Below are 23,994 nucleotides of genomic sequence, written 5' to 3' on the forward strand. Positions count from 1 at the left end.
AAAACGACACATCCAAATGCATTTCGTGCTTACGTCTTGACGCTTCAGTTCTTCTTTCGTCGTGCCGAAATATCGACTGCACGTACTCAATCAGCCTTGGATTTTTCCGGGGAGCACCTGTACGTAAATGCAGACTGCGTCAGACAAACGAAACCATCCATGCAGGGTTTTGAACACATACCACCCGCTTAACGCTAGGCATTCAAGGGCCACAAAACCCGCTTTTTTTACCCCAAAATTTTTTACCACAATTTTCACCACAAGATCCACTTCAATTTTCTATTTCGTTCCAAGGGAATCTGAATATTTTTTTCGCTTTCGTGCTCGACCTCGAGCAACCGACAGCTGCAAAATAAACTATAAATCCGCTAGCGATTAGATTGCAACGCAATTGAAAGAAAAGACGTGTCTACGGTTAAAAAAAAAACCGCGACCAGCGGAACAGCGCCCCACGGATATCTTGAACCAGAAACCAATGCAGACGGCAGTTCCCGTGAGCCTTTGCGTGTTTAACCCTCACCTATTCCAGCTGCAAACGTCCAGCGACCGAGCCACGCCGCCCTGCCTGGCCGATCCGCAAGGCCGCCGTCATCCTGGCCTCCTCGGATGAAACCGTGACGCGCCGCAAAGCGTTGGACAAAGCCAGGACCGCTGTCAACGAGATCGACAAGTGTGGCAGCGTGGTGGTCCTGAAGGGTCGCTCCTATCGCGACACTGTCGCTGATGGTAACCGATCGACGTGAGCAACCACCCCTCGCCCTGCTACGAGTGTGCCTCCTGCATCCTCGAGCCCGGTGACCCCCTTCTCTGGATTCGCCTGCCTCTGTGGTCAACCCGAAGGGCGCGGTGATTCCCGTACATGCGGCGGCAATTCGTGAAGTGCTTGTGCTTCTGCCGGTTGACTCTCCGATGCGTGGATTGTGTGCCACAGCCCTCGCTGCGCATGAAGTCATCGTGCCGGCAGCTGCTGGACGGCTGGATTACCCCACCGAGGCCATCTGGGCTCCCGCCCGTGAGTTCAACTAAACTCTTTTTTTTTTCGTGCCCGGGGCACGCCCCTAGAATAGCACTTCGCGAGTTGTCGTCTAATAATGTGCCATATCGGCTGAATAAGGGGGCCCTCTCACGCTTGAAAACATCGGTGCTGACTGCATAACTCGTAGTGGCGCTTTCCAGAACTATTGCGAGCGGAAATGACGCCGGAAGGTTGCCGCCATATCATTGGACAAATCCGACGTTAATTTCTATCGCGGCATTGCATCAAAATAGGGATTACTATTGGATTTTTTTTTGTCAGCATGACTTTTTTTTCTCAAAGCTAACGGGAACAAAGCTATCCGACTTTTTCAGCTTGAAAACTGCAAAGCTGGTCAAAGAATGCGCCGAGAGACATGTGCTGGAGGAAACGTGCCAAGGACGCTCTTGGTGCCGTTGTTGGAAGAAATTAAAAGCAAAAAAATAAAAGAGCGTTGATATATAGACGCAATCGCAAAAAGAAAGATCAGTAAAACTAAAAAAACTTACAAGCGTTCACGAGCTAACTTTTTTCGCACGTGGCATTCTCTTTTCAAGTACCAGACTATTTGTTATCATCGCAACGGCGTCCTGGGCATTCGGGCAATATGTCATGCGAGCTTCCTGTATGGTAGGGTTTTCAGTTCATTTGATTGGGCAGCCTTCCGACGTCAGAGGGCGAGGGAAACACGGTCAAGTGATCCCGCGAAAATTGAGTTGATGGCAAGCATTCATTTCATTGTATTTTCAGATCTACGCTGAATAACATTGTGCTGCGTGCCCCTATCGCTGCCGTTCTTGTGGCACGTATCTCTTGAGCTTTCAGTGTACACAACCGGCTAGAAAAACATGTAAAGCTATAAGGTCATGAAAAGTGTTAGATGGCCGCTTTAAGCTTCTTCTTCGGCGAATAATTTTCCTCGGCTTTTTCGGCGGCTTTTTCGCTCGGCTGCACGTTGTCGCGCGCACGCACTGACGGAGGCCGGCCGAATGCGTTTTACTCTTTTCAATTTTTGTTTTCGTTTTCTTCTCTTGTCTTTACCTTATCTATCTTTTTTACTCCCATTACTCCATCCCTGTGCCGACCTGTTGAGGTGTCATCGTAAAGATATAAAGTTACAGGCGGCATTTCTCTTCTTCTTATCCTTTACATAATCGCTTACACACACGCACTGGCGCTATTGGATACAACGTGCTCCAATGTTTCCCACGAACAAAATGCGCCGTTATTAGCACAACGCACACCCCACTCAACTTTGTCAATTTGACCGACCGTAAAAATGAGCAACTATATTCGCTGTCTTCGAACAAGGGTACGAATGCAGGCTGGTTGGTATTTTATTGCGATACATTTCTGTGGCGACACGTAACCAAGCAGTTAGAAGGAAAATGACGGGAAAGAAAATGACAGGAAAAGGTTAAAGGGACCGACAACTGGCCAGAATGTCGGTTTAGATTCTAGTAGAAATGCAAAGACCACGAAATACAGTCACATATTTTAGCATTTTTATTATGCGAAGCATTTCTTTGCGAATTGCAAGCGCTTTTGGCGTCTATGTGCGCATCTATCTTGCCGCTTACGTTTGGATGCTCTCGGGTTCACCCCCTTAATCTTGCGTGTACCAAAATTAATATGGGAGGAGAACCCGGTTTCACAAATATTACGCACTGGTCAAGAAATGAACAATATCACAATTTCATAGCGTACGTCGACAAACACTTCCTTCCAAACAGTGACACATACTCAAAGCTGCAGTATGTGCCACTGGTACGCGGGTATATGCCACAAGTGATTTACACTCGGCATCTACCCAGAAAGGACGAGAACACACATGGGCAATTTTAACGCGTGAATGTCAAGACAAACCCGACCTTGGCAGCACTGATCTGACCGAATGCAAAAAAATAAACGTCAGGGTGCCAGAAGGAATCGAACCCATGAATTCTGCGTGGCAATCAGGCATTCTATACCACAGAACTACACCTGGTCTTGGAACTACTTTTCAAATAGACCCTATAATGTTCGTGAAACGTTAATTGCGTTTGCAGTGCTGGCTATCCAATTTTACAAACATTACATGTGCACTCATATTGCCACATTGAATATGCAGCGCGAAGAGGACAACGAAGAACACGCGCAGCGAGTGAAGAAGACGAGGTTCTCTCCCGATCAGTTTGCCAGTATTCTAATACAATTAAAGTGAGTTTCCTGGATTCGACTGCTGCTGTTTCTGCATTGTGACACTGGTGGAGGCGCTGGGTACATGTTCGGGACGCCTGACAACAGCCCCGCATCTGGTCAAGAAAGACTTCCGCGCATCGACACCCCCGTTCACCGCAGCAGCCGGCGCCTGTTAGGCCTCAGCCCGGAGTTTGGTCCATTGCCGGAAAGCGTGACTGTGCCAGAAAGCATGACGGCGCCTGGAAGCACTGGCCCCAACATGTCCAGCCCCAGCACGACACAGGTGACTGTTTTGAACCCTCGACTTCCGGTTGATTTCCACGGAAACGCATATGAGGATGCACATGACTGGCTCGAGGAATTCGAGCACACAGCGAATGTTAACGGTTGGAACACCACACAGAAATAGGGCTACGTTTATTTTCCGCTTCAAGACGGAGCCCGAACGTGGTTCACGAATCGCGTGTGGTCGTCTTGGGACGAGTTCCGGCAGAAGTTTCTCGACACGTTCGCGAGCACTGAAAGACGAGAAATCGCACAGCGTCTCCTCGAATCACGGATTCAGAAACCAAATGAATCCGTTACGATGTTTGTTGAGGACATGGCGCGGCTATTTCGTCGAGCAGATCCTAATATGCCCGAAACCAAAAAGGTTAGCCACCTCATGCGGGGCATTAAGGAGCAGCTGTTCGCTGGTCTCGTACGAAACCCGCCTACAAGTGTGGATGAATTCTCCAAGGAGGCGACATCTATCGAACGCGCACTGCATCTACGTTATCGCCTGTATGACCGCCCAACCCACAGTGCACCGATCAGCGTGGCAGCCTCTACCACAGCAACAACACCCGACGAAGGTTCTTTGCGCCAACTAATACGAGAAATCGTACAAGAAGAGGTCAAGAAACTCGTCGTCAAACCGAATGACTGCGCGATCGCCTCAGTGACGGAAGTTGTACGCCAGCAGATCAGGCAAGCGCTCTCGCTTCCTGAGCCGAACACGAGCAGTCCCAGGGCAAGCTATGCAGACGTAGTCCGCCGACAGCCAGCGAACGTGCCGACACCACATCAGTACCACCAGCAACATCCGCCGACAGCGCCTTGGTACTACAGAGAAACTTCGATGCCGAGGAGGCCACCACTTCGCAAAACTGACATCTGGCGTACCCCTGATCATAGGCCCCTGTGCTTTCACTGTGGGGAAGCAGGCCACATCGTTCGGTATTGCCCGTATCGCGCCGCAGGGTACCAAGGATTTCCTTCTACGGTTCCTCGGCGCCATTTCAATGGAACATCTGACGTCGACACGAGTGTCATGACCCCGCGGGATGTTCCTCCTGGGTTTCGGTCACGCTCACCCTCTCCTGGGCGTTTTTCTCCATCCTCTAGACGGAGCACCACTGACATGCAAAGAGGGAGATCTCCTAGTCCACGCCGGGGAAACTAAAAGCAGCGACCTTAGGGGGGAAGGTTGCGAATCGTCGAAGTGCTGAAAATCCCCCATTACTGCCGAGCGAAGAGAGACACATTTTCAATGAATCGACGAAAGATGGGGTTGTTACTGCCGAAGTTGCAGTTACGATTGACGGACATGACGTCATGGCATTGGTCGACACTGGCGCGGACTTCTCGATAATGAGTGAGAGTCTGGCAGACACGCTCAGGAAGGTTAGAATGGAATGGACAGGACCGCAGATTAGAGGAGCTGGAGGGCAGCTACTCACACCTACCGGAAAGTGCACCGCAAGAATGAAGATAGGGGATGCATCCTTCGTCGCAACTTTTGTTATCCTTTCTGAGTGTTGCAAGCAGGCAATCTTGGGGATGGATTTCTTGCGTGAATATGGTGCCATCATCAATATTCCGGACGGTGTACTGACCTTTTCAGCGGATCAAAGCGCGGCGCTACACCGAAAATCCCTACGAGTCATTGACGATGTGACCATACCTCCGTTATCGTGCCGCCTTGTTCCAGTCACGTGCAGCGAGCAGAATACTGGAGAAGGAATCGCTGAACAAGTATTGACGCTCCTACTCTCTCGCGGTGTTGCAATTGCCAGAAGTATCGTCAACGTTGTGTGCGGTGAAGCAGAGGTTCTGTTGACGAATTTTACCAACGAGCGACGACACATTACACAAGGCACTACAGTCGCCTACTTCGACGAGATCACCGAAATCCGCGAGTGCTGTGTAGTACAACAGGACGAGCCGCAAGCCACGTCAGCCTCACCACCTATTGACGTAAGCTCGGATTTGTCACCAGCGCAGAGACAGCGTCTAGTAGATCTTCTTCACCAGTTCAGAGACTGTTTTTCATCGACCTCGAGGGTCAGTCAAACGCCACTGACGAAGCATCGGATAATAACGGAGGAGACGGCAAGGCCAATACGACAGAACTCATACCGCGTAGCACCGAAAGAGCGTGAAGCAATCCAGGAACAAGTGAAGAAAATGCTCGATGATGACGTCATCCAGCCGTCAAGAAGTCCTTGGGCATCGCCAGTAGTGCTGGTTAAAAAGAAAGACGGAAGCTTGCGATTTTGTGTCGACTACCGCAAGCTGAACCGTGTGACAAAGAAAGACGTGTACCCATTACCGCGCATCGATGATTCACTCGACAGGCTGAGGTATGCACGCTACTTTTCGTCAATGGACCTCAAAAGTGGGTATTGGCAAATAGAGGTCGACGAGCGAGATAGAGAAAAAACGGCTTTTGTAACGCCTGACGGGCTTTATGAATTTAAAGTCTTGCCATTCGGATTGTGCTCAGCCCCCGCAACATTTCAGAGACTGATGGATACCGTTCTGTCAGGCCTTAAGTGGCAGACATGTCTGGTCTATCTGGACGACGTCATTGTTTTTTCAAAAACATTTGAGGAACACCTGAGCAGGCTGCTATCGGTATTTAGGGCAATAAGGTCTGCCGGCCTGACACTGAAACCCGAGAAGTGTCATTTTGGTTTCAAGGAGCTTAAATTTTTAGGCCATGTGGTGAGCCATGAAGGTGTTCAACCTGATCCCGATAAGATTGCGGCCGTCAGAAAATTTCCGGTACCAAAAGACAAGAAAGCAGTCAGGCGTTTCCTTGGCCTATGCGCATACTACCGAAGGTTTATTGCCAATTTCTCCAACATAGCCTCGCCGTTAACACGACTCACAAGAGAAGACGTTTCATTCACATGGGGCGACGATCAACAGGTGGCATTTGACGATCTCCGACAACGCCTGCAGACTCCGCCTGTGCTTGCTCACTTTGATGAGGATGCTCCTACCATGGTCCATACAGATGCCAGCAACGTGGGTTTAGGCGCTGTACTCGTCCAGTGGCAAGACTCAGCCGAGCGTGTGATCGCATATGCTAGTAGGACGCTTTCCCGCGCCGAGTCCAACTACTCCACAACGGAAAAAGAGTGTCTTGCTGTCGTATGGGCGGTTATGAAGTTTCGTCCGTACCTCTATGGTCGTTCCTTCCACGTAGTCAGCGACCATCATTCCCTCTGCTGGCTGACCAACTTGAAAGACCCGTCTGGTCGGCTCGCACGGTGGAGCTTACGCCTCCAAGAGTTTGATATGACGGTCGTGTATAAGTCCGGACGGCAGCACGCCGACGCCGATTGCTTATCAAGGTCACCGATAAAGCGCGAAGAGGACACAGAAGATGACAGTATGGCGTTTGTAGGAGTCGTTGACACCACTACGATTTTGTGCAAGCAGAAAGAAGACAGTGAGTTGCTTCCTCTTATTGAATTTTTGAATGGCCGGACAACAACCGTCCCTAGAAGATTTGCAAGGAGCCTGCCGTCATTCTGCTTACGTAGTGGTGTTCTCTATAAGAAGAACTTTTCTCCGAGAGGAAGTACCCACCTACTTGTCGTTCCGACGTCACTTCGTGAGGAGATACTTTGTGCTTGCCACGATGAGCCAACGTCTGGTCATCTCGGATACACACGCACATTGGCCAGAATCCAACAGAAATACTACTGGCCAAGACTTCCAGCTATTGTGAAGCATTACGTGCGCACGTGCCTCGATTGCCAACGACGAAAATCGCCACCGTTAAAACCAGCTGGGCTATTACAACCAATTCAAGTGCCCACGGCACCTTTTGCCCAAATTGGAATGGATCTCCTTGGACCATATCCGACTTCCCATGCTGGCAACAAGTGGGTAATAGTCGCCACTGATTATCTTACGCGCTATGCCGAAACAAAGGCTTTGTCAAGTGGCACCACCGTTGAAACCGCACGATTCTTCGTAGAAAATATCGTCCTGAGGCACGGTGCTCCAACAATCATAATAACGGATCGAGGTGCCGCTTTCACGGCCACGCTCCTGAAGACAGTGCTTGAGCTCAGTGGAACCGCCCATCGGAAAACCACTTCCTATCATCCACAAACCAACGGCTTAACAGAACGCCTCAACAAGACTATTGCCGACATGTTGAGTATGTACGTTGACGTGGATCACAAGAACTGGGACGACATTCTACCGTACATCACGTTCGCCTATAATACAGCGCAGCAAGAAACTACACGAAGAACGCCGTTCAGTCTCCTTCATGGCCGTGAAGTGACGACGATGCTTGACGCCATGTTACTGCACGACTGCAATGACATCGATTCGGACGCTGCATCTTTTACCCAACGAGCAGAAGAAGCGAGGCAGCTTGCGCGTGTCCGAATCACCCAGCAGCAAAATTATGACGCCCAACGTTATAATCTGCGACACCGACATGTCGTCTATCGGGCCGGCGACAAAGTTTGGGTATGGAGTCCTATCCGCCGCCGGGGACTGTCTGAAAAATTGCTGAAGAAGTATTTTGGCCCCTACACAGTTTTACAACGCCTGAGTGACGTTAATTACGTGGTCGTTCCTGACAACCCCTCGACAACTCGCCAGCAAAAACCAGAAATCGTGCATGTTGTGCGAATGAAGCCCTACTTTTCGGACTGACTTACACCATACATCTACTACACCGTCTTTTGTAGAAGAGCATCGGGACGCTGCTCTCTGGAGGGGGGCAAATGCCACATTGAATATGCAGCGCGAAGAGGACAACGAAGAACACGCGCAGCGAGTGAAGAAGACGAGGTTCTCTCCCGATCAGTTTGCCAGTATTCTAATACAATTAAACTGAGTTTCCTGGATTCGACTGCTGCTGTTTCTGCATTGTGACAATATGATACAGCTGTCACATCGATGTACGTTATATGTTAGGTGTCATGCGCTGAAGTCGGTTTATGTAGCAGTGTCAAGGGCTACCAGGCTTGTGAACGCCGCCGCTTCATATCAGCTTATCGCTTCTGGTCTTGCTAATATTCATGTTCCTGTTGGCATTGTTGCGAGGGCGCAAATAACTGCCTATATAAACATCTGCAACCCTTCAGCATTCGTCTGTACGAGCAACATTTCTTCATTTATTTAGCGTCAATTTACGACGCGTCACTCAATAAAAAAAATACAACACCGTCACTTTCCGTCTGCATGCTTCCCACAACGTCGATTCCCAAGATACGTGAGATCCGGTGAATTTTATTGCATTTCGAGTAGGATTTCTGTATTTTTAAATTATACTTAAAGGTAACAAAAACCGTCATGAGGCGCAGCCTAACGTGAGAGAATTGAAGCTGGATCACCTTCCCCCGCGTAGTCGTGGAGCTTGAGCGCCAGACCTCGAAATTAGAGTATGTATAATATTACCAGGGCCACTAAATTTTGAGCTGCTTAAGACGTAAACGGTGAGAGGAAGCTTGCGCTGTCGTCACGGCTACCGATGGCCCAAGTCGAGCTGCGACGCATACGCGCGGAGCGCGCAGTAAACCACCTCCCTCGAACACGAACCACTCTTGCGCTTACAGTTAGCAGCATGTGAGTATACGACTTCATATTCACCGCAGCTACAAGAATTCTGATTACAAATGTTTCGTGGCGTTGATCACTTCACCATTACGTCATTACACTCACTGAATGGTAAGCTTTTGTAGCACTAAAAATAATGGCATCTTGAAAATTGATTGTCACTTCCTTTAACAATGATGACGACGTAAAGCTAAACATTTTGTGTCAATTGAAAATATAAAGCCTTGACTAAACATTTCGCGTGAGTTGAAAGTATAATGCTTTGAAAACACCTCGTGTTACTCTTAAAACCACCCCATAGCAAAAACAAAAAAGATAACACACCGGCGAATCGTACTGTCGAAATACTGCATCTCACATAATAACAGGTCATGAGACGGCTTGCTGATGCATTAGCACATGTTGTCAAAGACGTAAGCTTCAAATAGCTCTCGTTCTTGCCTTTTTCAAAATCTTTTTAGCACTCGCTCCTTCTCAGCTCAAGAGAGCAGTCGGCTGAGCAGGAGAACAAAGTTCAGTTCCAAACTAAATAAAGTGGTAAATTGAAAATTGGTATTGAGTACACCTCTTCTCTTTTCGTAAGTGGTGGTATACGCCCATACTTTCGCTCTCTTTGAACGCACACAACATGCCGCGATAAACGCAGCAGTTTCCGACAACGATGCCGTTTATTCTCGCATTGGTTTCCTTCCCCAAGTTAAACAACTAGCCAACATGGCAAACTTTCCGTCACGCATATTAAATGCGAAAATGGGGCGCACTACGAAGCAGGGACCAAAGAGGGGAACGACACATGTGCACGTCCTTTTTTTGGCCTTGTTTTGCGATGTGCTGAATTGTGGCGTTTAAGGTGAAATGATACAAACTATATCAGACGACTGTGTTGCCACAATGTTTTTCGTCAAGAGCTTTAGAACCAATCTATACATTCTCTGATTACGTCCTTGTGTGACGCCACTGCACATGCAGCGGTGGCGTCACACAAGGACGTAATCGCCGTGGTGTGGTGTACTCTGGGAGAGGTCTATAAGCTTAGCACGCAACGAATAACTTGAAAACGAAGATGAAAAAAATATAAAAGCCACCGTTCTTGCTTTATTGGACCAAGCATGCAAACATGCCCCGTCTCTTTTGCCGCCCTTTAGTGCCTTTGCTCAAATTTTATCCCCTACAAATTTTCGAATTAAGTCCATGAGCTCGAACTCTTAAATGTATACCGTGTCATGCTAAAATTTGCACTGCATGCTTTGTTGCCAAGGTTATTCAGTAGAAATGGCTTCTGCGGTACTTCTGGTGGAAGTGGCGTTGACCCTCTGTCTCGCCTCGTCCAGCAGTCCTCGCAGTCGTGGCAGCAGCTGCTTGTACTGGTACTTGCGGTTCTCTCGAAAAGGGTATTTCGGTGTCGGACCTATGCGTTCAAGGCGTGTCTTGACTGTGTCTTCGTACTTGTCGTACGCGTCGACAAACGTCTTCAGAATTAACTCCCTGAAGACCGGAGGACACCCGGCGCTGTCCTTGAGGGCAGCTTCGACCTGACCGCACACAGCGACCCTAATGGTCTCTTGCCGGACTAAGTCGTTGTAGAGCTCGGCAAAAGACGACTGGGCTGGCTCCAGCGCGGGCTCGTTTTCGAACGGCCTGTCGTTCAATAGTGACTGGATCGAGACGAGCACACTCTCAACGTCCTGAGCCGGGCTCCACTGCGGCTCTTTGGCCGTGCCGAGGATGTTGAGGCACACCTTGCCGTCGGCGTACAGGTTGGGGTTGAAGTTCACTCGACCAGCGTCCGTGGTCACCATTCGAACGCGTGGAGGCATTGTCGGGTAGTTGGACGGGAACTTCAGCAGAAACTGGAAGAAGCCTCCCTCGTACGGCGTGCCTGGCGGACCCACGATGAGTGCGTGAACCCGGGTGATGTCCTCTTCTTCCGGCGAGATGTACAGGCCCGTGGGTGGCTGGGCCGCGAACTTCGCGAAGTCCCTCTTTAGGCGGAGCAGGCAGTAAGGTTTTGGTTGATCGAACATGAACTGGAGCGGGTCCCATTCGTAAAGAGACCAATGCATGGGTCCACTTGGAGTTACTTGCGACATCCCGTGCGCTTTTCGGCGAAGATAGAAGGAGACAGAGTACGAAATAAGTTTTCGGACTGGCACAACCACAGCTACGGTGCAGCTGTTCTGCCGTGCCTTATGCTGCCCACTGATCTTGGTGCGCGGCGATTTTATACACCACCACGTGGCACGCTGCCACAAGAATACGCCAATAATCGGGTTGCTGAGCTCGGAGATACTGCTTGAAAGGCAGTAGTTACAACGTGAAATAAAAATACGTGCACGTGTATCCTACGTGGGTTGTGTGATTGCTCTAGGTGTTGTTATCGTCATCGCTGCATGCACTTGCGAGAGTTACTGGCAACTTTATAGCGAGTGATGTTTATCTCCAGTACCCGAAATTTTCAGCAGATTTCAGCTTGCTCGATATCATAAGCCCGCCTTCGGTGATTTCAAGAACGCTTCACCATGGTTTTGATGTAAACAACGTCTTGAAACTGAACGCACTGACTACGCGAGCTTGGATACTCAACACCTGCTAATCTATAGCAGCAGGTACCATGGTATGACAATAGACACCATTGCTAACTAAGTTTGTGGCATATAACTTCTTCGCTTAAGCTTTGCTTTATAGCGATAAATATACATCCTGTATCTCAATGATTACTTAACCTTTGAGGTGGGCACAGCAGCTGATACCAACAGCTCTTCTTTTTTTTTTCTAGCTGAAACATCACAATTAGGGTAGTCACGAAAACTCGGATATGAAAGCTCAGCGTAATGCTACAGCGCGCATCATTACATTGCATGCCAATAACACACTTACTTGCCCGTCTATCTTGCAATGCCAACAAGAGGACGAAGAAATCGAGGATGCAGCTTCTTCCTAATAACCAAGGAAATCGCACGATTTCATTGGATGCGTACATAGATTCGAAATTATTTTGAATCACAGGAGCGAAAAAAGTGCGGATTTTCGAAGTGCTAACAAATATTCGTTCTACGAACAGAAGGTTCCTTTGCGAGACGCTGAAGGCTTGCATACACATATATTGATTGACGTGCGCACGAACGTTCGAGCCACACGCTAATTATCGGACCACACAGGTACTGCATATACTCACCATGCATGCTTTGTCTCCTGTGCGTATGAGAGAACCACCGATAGCCCTGTTGAGTTCTGTGCATGAACGACAGGGATGGTTACTAAAGCGAAAATTGCTCCGTGCTCATCTTTCCTTTTAACCTTCTTTCGCATGAAGCTTAATTACAGAACTACACCGGTAAGTGGACGGGACCATACAGAGTTAAGCCGATACGCCAACATGGTACGTGAAGCTTTTCCTACGACGTGTGTCCGTAGGCAGAAAAATGCTGGATACAAGAAAAAGAATAAACGCTATTCTTAGTAACGGCCAAAACTTGGCACTTATCCGGAAGTTTGAAGCCTAACCAGTTGGCGCGAGAACATAAGGGACTTTGCCGAGTGTACGCGACTACTTAAGCGAAATCACTGCGTGCGAAGAGCCATGAATGGTGTGACGTAGAGGCGTTTACGGTGGTGAGCGAGGGTGGTTCGCTGCGGTAAGGCTTGCGGTAGCTTTTATTTTTTTAGGTCACACAGCAGTATTACGGTACTATAACTCCGTAGAAAAATACAACAGCGGCTGATGGTAAACAGTCTAACCGACCAACACGAACTCGTAAAGTCCCGAGTCTTTCCTCCCAATCAGACAGCGCCGGTTTACAACAGTCGTCACTTGTGGAAAAGTGTACCGCGGAGCTCAGGTATACACGGCGTACTCAGCTTCCCCAGTGCTCGTATGATTATGTTAGGGAAAGCCTTCGAGAATAAAAGTGAAGCTTCTTTGTAAAGCCTCATGTCAATCTTGCTACAGCGCTGTTTTACCATGGGATACCACATGCATCGCTAAGTTCTTTCTCTATAAGCCATGGGTATCAAACTATAGCGTCAACTATCGCTAAGTTTAGTCCCCCCACGTACGGGACAGTGAAGAACGTCGGATATGAAGGGAGGAGGCTTCAATAAAACGTCAGCTATCGTGGCCATTTGAAAGGAGGCCTTTCTTTATGTTATATACGTTTCTGCAGCTGATTCGGCCTCAGGACTCGAGAAACACACCGATACCGATTGCCACAATGACTCAATTCTGGAAGTCGATTCCGAAATATACTTTGTTACACGGTCATATTTCAACGCCGCCTGGTGACTAAATGGTGATGGCATGGGGTGCCTTACATGTGGGACAAAGGCTGTTATATGCAGAACAAGTCGTTAGCAAAACAAGCGTGGGCCTCACGTGACCCGAGTGTTCCGTACAGTTAACGCTCAAGCATTGAAGTGTAACAGCTTAGGGCTAAGCGAGGCAGCACAGTCTCACTCAATGCGAGTTCCAGCATGGTAGTCATTGTTGAAGGGACCCGAAGCCTGTACACAAGCAAAACCATCAAACGTTAAAATTGGTTTAGAAAATACCAGTTACTGAAAAGTGTTTATTTCACTCGAGTTTTTTTCTTCATGTCGGCAACGCTTTGCAGTGCCGATGACACGTTGAGCGCGGACATATTGCAACACATAATCGACGTGACTGTACTATGCGACCGCCTTCCATGTCATATTGGCGTGATTCGACTCGAACAGTTGCATGAGTCAACGACCCTTTTAGCGGCCAGCTTCTCAGCAAGATGTCCCTGTTATGCCAAGCAGTTGCACGTAGCCTTCGTTATATCAAAGGTTTTGATGTCGTGTTTTCATCAGGGAGCACTGCAGTATTACGGGGTTACACTAAAGGAAGTGCATTTTGTTTACGCGAAAACGGGGAGTGATGCGCTTGACACACCTGGTTTCACAGCTTTCCGGGGCAGCATGAAGAGTGATCCCCCGCTATGCTCTACGTTCTACCTCGAGCCACCACGTCACCTCGCGTCACTACTTATCTATATTACTTGTCGCACTCAGTGATGATCCACGCCGTGCTGTAACCCTTGGTTGTCGTTGTGCCAAAATACTCGTTCACGCTTGCTACGACTCTGTGTGTACCACGCGGCATTTTATAAAGGTACAAATGCGCATAGTGGAACTCTTTTTCCATTACTTCAAGGTGGTGGGTGCCTACCTACTCTGGCATTCAGGGAAATGACCAAGCGCAAGCAACTGCCTACGACAGCGTTAACAGTGTCGCCTTTCCCCTTTCAAGATCCGATGCAGGAAAGGAACTTCATGTACTATAGCCCGTTGTCTAACATTGGACTTGTGGTATGCACTGGCATTTACAAGTGTAACACTACATACTTGGGACCCTGGTCTCCAACTATGCATCCCGCTCAGCCTGCGAAGAAGTAACAGTTCCTTGCTGGATCTTCTGTGGCCTTCTCAAGTGCATATTCAGTTGTTATGGGGACGACTGACAGCACCGCATGTAAAGTGCGTGGGTGCCGAGGGACAGTCGCACACCATCTCTTCAAGTGCACCCGCTTCAACCCCGAAAGAGTGAACCTCTCAGCCGCAACAGGCCAGCTGGCCAACCACCCTCTCACACGTGAATTAAATCTTGTGGCTCTGGCCTGCCCAGCCTTGGGCACAAGCCATTCTGAGAGCGTTGTTGAGGTTGATTCATGAAAGCGGACTAAGTAACAAACTGTGACTGTTTGTGGACGATCTCCTGCGTAGTACTCGGACGGTGCTCCAGTCACAACGTTTTTTTTTTTTTTTGCCTCCTGTCACAAACTGTTCTTCTTTTCTTTCACTCTTTTACACTCCCTTGTCCCCTTTCCAAGCACAGGGTAGCAAATCGGAGTTTTCCTCTTGTTAACCTCTCTGTCCTTTCTCTATCTTTCTCCCTCTTTTTTTATTAGTTATACACTAATCATCATATTTGAATAAACCTTGAAGACGATTCTCACCGTGTAGTTATTTGGCAGAGTGATTATGAGATACCAGTGGAAGGTCTGAGTTGAGGGAACGAAGTACTTTCATCCCAATTAGTCGCCGTCAGATATCACGTTGCGCGTCCCACCGCCTTTTTTTTGTCCGTTGTTCGTTGTCTTTTTATATCGTCTTAAAGCTTGCTCGCTTAAATCTCTGTAGTCTCTGCAAGAGGCAAATTATCTGTTCTGCAAACATTTATAACTTTCTCACCCGCGTTCACTCTCTCTTTTTTTCATTATACAACTAGACCACTGCGAGACTTCTATGCTTGACAGTCGCTGTCAACCTCTTCTTGTGAAATATGACGCCAAGACGTCGTAAATGTCGTCCATGCCAGAAGGCACTGTCCGCAGATGCCATAGAGACTGACTTTATGATCATTTTTTTCTTGTGCAGGCGAGTAGCTTCGCAGACTGTATACGTGACCTGTCTTAACCAACTGCGTCAAGACTCGTGGCGCCGCGAGATCTCGTAAGATATGCATTTAAGGGCCTAATTACTTGGAAGCTCTACTAGGCAATAATTTCCGCATATCTTTTGTTCAGTGAAGCCATGTCTACGTCTAGCGGCATTCAAAAATAAATAAAATTCAATAAAATGCAACGCAATAATTCTAAGTAAGTGTCATGAACTCCTCTGAAACTAGAGCACGTGCCGCTTCTCAGTCTTCAGGCAGTCTAGAAATACCTTAATTTGCACTAGGAATCAGTTTGTGAATCAATAGATATCCACGCACCTGATCAGATGACTCACAGTTTGGGTTAACGCAAACAATAATAAAAGTGAAAGAAAAAACAATGACGACTGAACATTTCTATATTTAGGCACGTGAGCCTCAATGGCCTCAAAAATTCTTAAGCATTTACCTTCTTTTATCAATTCATGTACCTAACTAATAATAAACAGTGTCAGAAAAACACTGGGAACTGTGAAGACATCCACGTTGCTTCGTAAATGATATGGTTAAAACTATGCGCTACTTATTCGGGTAAGAAAGAAAGCAGGGCACGAATTTCTATATATACCCTTAGCTTGCCTTCGTGCAAAGAAAACACATTCTTTATCGAATGCGCTTTTCGTATCGCACTTGTGAACAATTTCCTGCGAACATGTTCGGAATAAATTGACAGCCTACCTACCATACCAGCAGTGAAACTAGGAGTACCACAAGCGCGGAAAATATTTGGTACATCTTGAATATCCCTTGACGAACACTGTCCACTTGTAGGCCAATAAAGCACTCCCACCGCTAGTTTGAACTCCATCAAGCGGGATTATGAGTTGGCTAGATAGATCGAACACATTTCTATACAGCTACAAATATCTAATCTCACACGCAAGCGCAGAGTTAAACTTCAGTCATGCGAATCGATTCCCGAGTGGCCCTATGTGGCAACGCTTGTTCGCGACGTACAGCAACTACGCGGGTAACTGATTTCAAGATACCAGCAGCGGCTTGCGTAAAAGGTCAATGAATTGCACTTCCATGTCATATAGTATCAATACGCCAAGTCAAAATTCGTTCGCTCGTGGCTGCGCGTTGTGTCTGCACTGAGAAACTTGTACCAGGTATACCCGACTGTCGAAAGAATCAGCTGACCACAGCCTCACACGAGAGGTGCCAAATGAGTAATGTAGTTTTCGCTACATTGCTGAATATGTAGAGAGATACAGAGAGATATGCCCAATGCCGAGCCCAAATGAGCACAACGTTGCAACAAACAGCCTCGACACCTGAATCAGAAGCGCTTATCTGTGTGTCGTACGAAGGCTGTTCATCGTTCGAAGGCGTACGAAGGCTGATCTTCTCGATCTGTAACGTTCTGAAAACTACATGTGCTGACGTAATCGTGTGGTGGTTTTTTTCGCATCACGCGCGTTTACGCCATGCACCTACGCCGCGGGCGGTCAATTTTCGGGTTTGATGCGGCATCTGAGACATTCGTCTTGATAGATGAAGAAGCTGAAGACGTCGTGTACTTAAAAAAATAGAGGCAGAAGGTGCCATTATAAGCACCGAAGTTTATTCCCGAAAATGATTTATTTCTGATGATCAATTCATTGAATGTTGGAGACACATTTCTGAAAGGAATCGAGAGGTAGAGACATGTTAGGAGGGTGTTAAGTTTCTCGTGTTACAATATTTTAATGAACTTAAAGCTTGACTTCATGATCACCGTGCAAGTTCAAGATACTGAACGCTGTTCTGGTAAAGATAACGCTAGGAATTATTAAACATAAATTCACGTACTATGTGCTGCTTTCGCCTTACGCCCAATACAAACATACGAGCACTTTAAGCTTCGCGCACTATGCAAACTGCTGGTATTAAAGACATCCATACAGGAATAAAATTACACGGATTGTGAGTGCGTTAGTTAGGTAACCGTAAAACAAGGAGCTGTGGAAGACTGGCAACATTATTCTAATTGATTACGGTCGTACAATGCTAGAAGATTGTGCAAGTCGTCCGTGAGACACGCAATATTACCACTTTATCCGCAAAAAAACTTCATAACCTTTATACTAGATATAAATTTCACTATCTTGTTGCACCATCAGGTCTGCCTGATTCAAGCAACTTCATTATTTTTTTTCCTATTCTATGCACCGGGATCTGTGATTCTTGAATTAGGCAATTGGCATGACTTAAGTATAGCGCAGCTCCTCTTGCACAGACATAGCTTTTTTTTTTTACTTGCGAGGAGCTATCGGCAACACGGTCCTTCGCTATAACCTTAAATAACAACGTGTCGATCAAAATTATCCCGCCAGAAACATAGCTGTGACATTGCCTAGCCACCTATATTCAAACGTTCACACTAGAAATAAACAGCAAAAGTCACGCAGGCATGCACTTACTGACCGCAAAATGCACATTGACACCTCCACTCCCCCCCACCTTACGCCCCTCTGTTCACTCATAGCCAACATTGGGCGCCTCGTTTTACACTGACTTGCTCTACACGCTGATCGGAAGAACAACGGTATTTTTTTACATTTTGATTTGTAAACTACACAGGACAAACTCCAACACTCTGATGTGCTTGTCCCAATAACCCAGTTTACAGTTACTGTATAGCGGCTCCACTCTAGTTATATTGTGCGTGCTTGAATCGCTTCCCTTTTTCCCAATTTCCTAACGGTCGATAATTAACTGGTTGACCTCCCTGCCTCAATGTCGCTACCGTTTTTTCTTCTCTTCTTCGGCCCCTCTTTTTCTGATAAAGACAATTTGTCAATTTGCAAATTATTACGAGGTACCCTGATAGATGGCGAAAGCGTCAAGAATAGGTGGACGATCTTCATTTTGCAGCGCAAAGTCTTAAAGAAGTTCAAGCAGTTTTCTCAAAAAGACAGCTTTTCAGATGCCGAAATATTCGCACTAGTCCCGTGGTATGTCCCGACTGTTCATGCAGCGCGTACGCATACGTAGAACACGTGCTTTTCTGAAGTTCGGCTGATCATGCAATACTCTCTTTATTCTAACCCCCAACCTCCAAAATAGTGTGTTTGTTCGGCTTCGGCGGCATCGCCGAACAACTGGCTATGGTCTCCTGGTGGAGGAATAGCTATAAGTTTTCTTCTGATCCTAAATAAAGTTCTCTTTCTCTCCCTTTCTCTTTCTTTCTCTCTTCCTCTCTTTCTACCAGTTGAGCTAACCAGCAATTGCTAGTAAGGGGGTGAATTTATTAACAATTGGAAGACCCTCAGTACTCTCCTTTGCAGCCTGCAGATTCCTCGACTAAGATGAACTTTTTGGCAACTGAGAAGAGGTGCCGTCAAGCCCGCAAGGGCTTACTTGTGTGTTCGTGCCACAAACTTGTGGTGGCCAATTACCCTTTCTGAATAATTTGTCTACTTCGCCATCCCTTCTAAGCTTACTGACACAGTTAACCTGAATGATTGAAAATATGTGACTTGTTTTAAGGTGTTATAACGAGAACTAGAAAGCAGACTTGTATGTGGATGGGGCCTGCACGGTCGTCACTTAAACCACCGTGTTGAAGCAGCAGCATGATGTAGTGCGAGGTCTGGGACGACACATTAAGGCTATCATACCAGTACATCGCATGTTAGTTTTTTTGTTGTTGTTGTTATTCATGCGCCAAGGCCGATAATGCTCAAGCTGTATTAGTGCATTAAACCGCGAAATTCGCCACGTCATCACGGTACCTTGACCTCATAAAAGCCGCTGCGTCGTATCGCCAATACGTTGAGAAGCTGCGTCCATCATATGACGTCCCGGAAGAATATATCAATAGCTATATGTTTTTTCGGCGCAACACGATAGAAAGGACAATTTTTTCACACTTACCCCGAGTATGCGGGCCTTGTCGGCTATTTCACGTTCAGATGATTGCGAACCCTGAAATCAGCGGGGAAAGAAAATGGCAGCTTTGTCAGAATGTGCACCGTTGCGTCTCTTGTCCTTTCTTTTGTTTTTAATGTTTTTACGCCTTGTATAAGGATTTGTTTTGTTTGTATGTACCTTTGTATAACATCTCTTCAAGCAAATATAAATAACACTGTCTGTCAGGAAGTCGTTCCACAACACACGTGGAATTGTGGGATGACAACTACATATAACGCACTAGACTATATTTTATTAGGAATAAGAAACTGATCGTTGGATCGAAAAAAATAATTTTTGTTTTCTTAAATACGCAATATTGTCGCATTGTTTATCAAAAGCTGTAGCTTTGTAAAAGCAGAGCTACGCTCCCCTGCATGGATGGCTCTTCTTACCGCTATTTTGGAAAGGTCCTCCTCTTCTGACCGGGGACTGGAATGTCCATTTCTACCCTGTAAGCAAAGCACCATATAGGGGAAGAGGCGAGTGTTCGCAGCTTCGTACGGCGCTGAAATATCTCTATAGCAATATCTCTAGCCTCTCCTTAGTGTGTGCACTCATGAATACAGAATCAGCGCCATTATATACAACCGACCACAATACCTTGGTTTAGATCATGTAGACAAGCTCTTTCTACAGACACAAAGACAATAAAACTTATAAGGTCATAAGGGCATTTTCTACTGCTATTTTTTTATATGTGCGGTGTAATATTTCCTGTAATACACGATAAAAATTTGCTGCGACGGGAATTTCATTTGGTATATTTACGTGGGTCAGTGGGCAACTATGGCACTGTCACAAAGTACGAAAGCTAACATTCAATTCATTTAGTGGCTGTGGCGCCTCTCCAATCATGTTCAGAAAAATCAAATGAGACACGAACCTGGTTATGTGTATGTGAGTTCTTACACCGTGCTGTTGCTACGATATTATAGAAATATAGAGGGGTACACAAAGGCAGGACGACATAGTTTCTGCCAATAACCAAGGAGTCCATGTTGAGGACCACGCAGAAATAACCTTGACATTTTACCTTTCCAATAGGAGTTTGTTTAGAGAAATTGTGTTAGTGTTAAAACTGAACTACAACTGACGCAGTATCATCCCCAGCTTAACGTCCCAAAACCATGACATGATTATAAGATACACCGTAATGGAGGGATCCGGAAATTTGGACCACCTGGTGTTTTTTTTAACGTGCTCCCGCTTCGCACAGCACACGGGCCACAGCCAGTTCGCCTCCACCAAAATCCGTCCTCCGAGGCTGGGAATGAACCTGCTACCTTCGTGTCAGCAGCAAAGCAAAGTAGCCACTGATCCACCGTGGCATTGCACAGCATAGCATAGTAATGTGTAATGAATAGGACGGCAAAGGTAAGTATGGGGGAGGGAGAGGATAGAGGGTAAAAGCACAGTATAGCCATGTTTATAGTAGTGTATTCAGGGTATACTACAGCTACGCAGTATAGGTAGCGAAAACATGTGGCATATAGTAGAGCAACGTTCAAACGAACAGACATTTCGCATAAACACTTTCCAACCTCAAGCTCACTGGTATTAACTTAAGCACTTTGATATGTTCACTTATGCCGACTTAAGTCAATCTTCTTACTTAAGCCTACTATGATAGTCTCGGTACTTTCTTGCTTTTTTTTATGTGGAGCATTTCTTATTCTCACGATGTCGCGTTTCATCTTCGATGGTGTCGCCCTCGACACCCCCACGGCACATGCTCACGTCTAGTGCTGACACAGAAAGACACGCGCAAAACTGTCGCTCTCCTCCCCCTCTCTCGCCTCGCAAGGTCGGTGCAGGCAGCGTCTTCTACTGAAGAAAAAAGTTGCCGCCTACGGGGGCACTCGAAGAAAGGCGTCGCAGAGTGGTGGGTAGTGGGACTGCTGCGTCATTGGTTATAATTTGGCAATGCCTAATTATTATTTCGTCTTTATTATTAAATGTGAAGCATTTCTTGGCGAACTTCGGCGACTTTGAGCGTATCAATTAATTAATCAATCAATCAATCAATCAATCTATCTATCTATCTATCTACCTATCTATCTATCTATCTAGCCGCCTACGACAATTAGCTCTCCTGGCCGTTTCGATAATGGTATCGATACCAAACTTAGTATGGCATAACATGACAGTATGAAGAACATATCTGACTATTCATAACATGAAGCGCCGCCACGGTGTTCTAGTGGCTAAGGTACTCTGCTGACCCGCAGGTCGCGGGTTCGCATCCCGGCTGTGGCGGCTGCATTTCCGATGGAGGCGGAAATGTTGTAGGCCCGTGTACTCAGATTTGGATGCACGTTAAAGAACCTCAGGTGGTCGATATTTCCAAAGCCTTCCACTACGGCGTTTCTCATAATCATAAGGTGGTTTTGAGACGTTCAACCCCACAAATCAATCACTTCATAACATGAATATCATGACACGGATGTCATGATTTACATTTCATGGTCCTGCCGCTCTTGCGGTGGTTTCGTTCACATGGCATGATTGCAATTCAAACACAAGCGACAGACCCTAACATGAAAACATGTCTCACGTATGACGTGACTTGATGCGCTCGTTCGCCTCCGCGGAATGAACGCAGCACCTCAAGAATACCATTCACCGGTTTTCTTGCGCAAAACATCAACTAAACGTTTTGTTCACTCTCTCCAGACGCAAGACTATCGTCTTTCGGCGACATTTGCAGTGTAACTTGCGGACACGGGGCCAATTTTTTTTACTAGCAGACGCTGCCTGCGGTGGCCTTGCAAGGCGATAGAGAAAGAAGGGAACGACAGTTTTGCGGTGTCTTCCTGACCGGCACGAGACGCGAACATGGGCAGTGGGGATGTGGATGGCACCACCGCTGACGCCGAAGCGCGACATCATGCGACTGAGGAATGCTCCACATTTAAGAAATGTGCTCCGCAATTAAAGCCACTGCTTGCGCTCCACAATCGTTCACTGGTCACCCAGAATTTGCAGGCACTGGATCGCGCGTCCGGAATTCAGTGAAGGGCACCTTTACTTGGCTTTCGTTTGACGTTGAAGGCAACGCTCCTCTTTCATTCAATAAATAAGAATAATAAAGACAAAACAGCAATTAAGCCTTCCCAAACCGTACCCAATTACGCAACATTCACGTGATACCCCCCGCACTCGTCGACGCATTTACTCTGGTTCCCCCCTTGGGAAGGTGCAGGCGGCAATTTTTTTTTTGTCTTTTCCCCACATATTATTCTTACTTAACCATGCAGTATAAAAATGCAGCAAATAGTTACGCTGTCTTGTCAAGCGAGCAGTACAATCATAAAACGATCAATTTTAAATTAGTGTGTCGCATTTGTCCGACTTTCGTTCCCGTTGATACAAAAAGTGGCCGGGTACATAAGATCAATCTTTATTATGTTGATTTACGTTTATTCTTACATTTAGAGGTCTAGACACCAAACACAAGAACAAGAAAAATTCGCGCTGCATATTATTGTTCAGATAGCTGTAAATGTGCTTCCTAGCTGACCGTGACCTTTATGTCCCAGCCGGGAGCACGGCATCAACTTAGCTAGCAAGGAATCCTTACAAAGTAGACTTAATAGGTTTTATTCATCCTGAACTTAGCCATTTGAACTTTACTTAAGAATGCCAAAGTGGTCGTCAAATATTATCAGCGTGATGAGCATCTACTCGATTTTGATGCAGCTGTCCTACAATCAACAATTTCTATCGCCAGAGTTGTTTGTCATACATCTTTATTTCAGTTTTACACTTGCCAGAGAAATCTCTATTGACAGACAAAAAACTCTGACTGGATGTTGCTCCTAAACTGCTTATTTAAGAACAGACTAATTACCTTCTACCTAAATGTGACTGACCCACTTCGATGAGCACCGATTTGAACAAGGGTGGCCAATATTTCAGCGGTGCACATACCACTCTGAAAGCGCTGGACAAATGTTGGTTTTTGAACTTAGTCAAAGCGACAGGGACGTATGTAGTAATCATTTATGTGAACTATGAGGCTGGATGACTACGGCTTGTAATTGTATGAAATGTTAATCACATGCAGATACTGGTTGAGGCTTTTTTATGATGATAACAGTTTTAAATATATTACAGTGATTTCTTTACAGTCATATATATAATTGCAGTCAAGATAAAAACTACCGTTTTAAATGATTTTGAGAAGATTTGTTTTTTATCGATTTACAAAGTACTATCTTGTGTACGAACTGAAACGTGAATACATTGACGAAATAAGGAAAATGATGATTAGGCATGTAAGAACAATTACTCACCCGACCAGACCTCCATTTTTTTACTGCTTGCTTGAGCTGGAGAAAAATTGAATTAATGTATTTCAAAGCACGCTGGATAACGTCAGAAGCACGGCAAAAATTGCGACGCTAAAAAGATTTTGGCATAAGTGAGCCGCTTTGGAATGACAGTGAAAGAGACTAATGTAAGAGACATAAAGGCTAACTTTTACTAATTCGCAAGCAAGTGCTCAGAACTCAGAATATACGAAATGAAGTAGAAAAGGACTTCAGAAAAATAAATAAAGTGGCACGTTGTTGCAGTGCGTGCA

The 23,994-nt window shown here is 46.4% G+C and overlaps 1 protein-coding gene and 1 long non-coding RNA gene across 2 annotated transcripts in view; one reads left to right on the forward strand and one right to left on the reverse strand.

Annotated features, from left to right (window-relative positions):
- Nucleotides 1–538: 538 nt before the first annotated feature.
- The window catches only part of LOC142803760 (uncharacterized), a 157,961-nt gene continuing 134,505 nt past the window's right edge, over nt 539–23,994 (forward strand). The window contains exon 1 of the long non-coding RNA XR_012894266.1: nt 539–1,012. This is a non-coding gene — a long non-coding RNA (uncharacterized LOC142803760). The remainder of the gene's footprint in view (nt 1,013–23,994) is intronic.
- LOC119160034 (ubiquitin-conjugating enzyme E2 Z) lies at nt 10,122–11,238 on the reverse strand. The gene has a single exon (XM_037412784.2). The coding sequence runs from the start codon at nt 11,140–11,142 to the stop codon at nt 10,312–10,314; it is 831 nt and encodes a 276-aa protein (XP_037268681.2). The 5' UTR covers nt 11,143–11,238; the 3' UTR covers nt 10,122–10,311.

This window comes from Rhipicephalus microplus, chromosome 3, assembly GCF_043290135.1.
Source record: "Rhipicephalus microplus isolate Deutch F79 chromosome 3, USDA_Rmic, whole genome shotgun sequence".
NCBI lineage: Eukaryota > Metazoa > Arthropoda > Arachnida > Ixodida > Ixodidae > Rhipicephalus > Rhipicephalus microplus.

Bases quoted from the DNA above. Each gene is read 5' to 3' on its own strand.
- LOC119160034 (XM_037412784.2), bottom strand. From the start codon at position 11,142: ATGTCGCAAGTAACTCCAAGTGGACCCATGCATTGGTCTCTTTACGAA.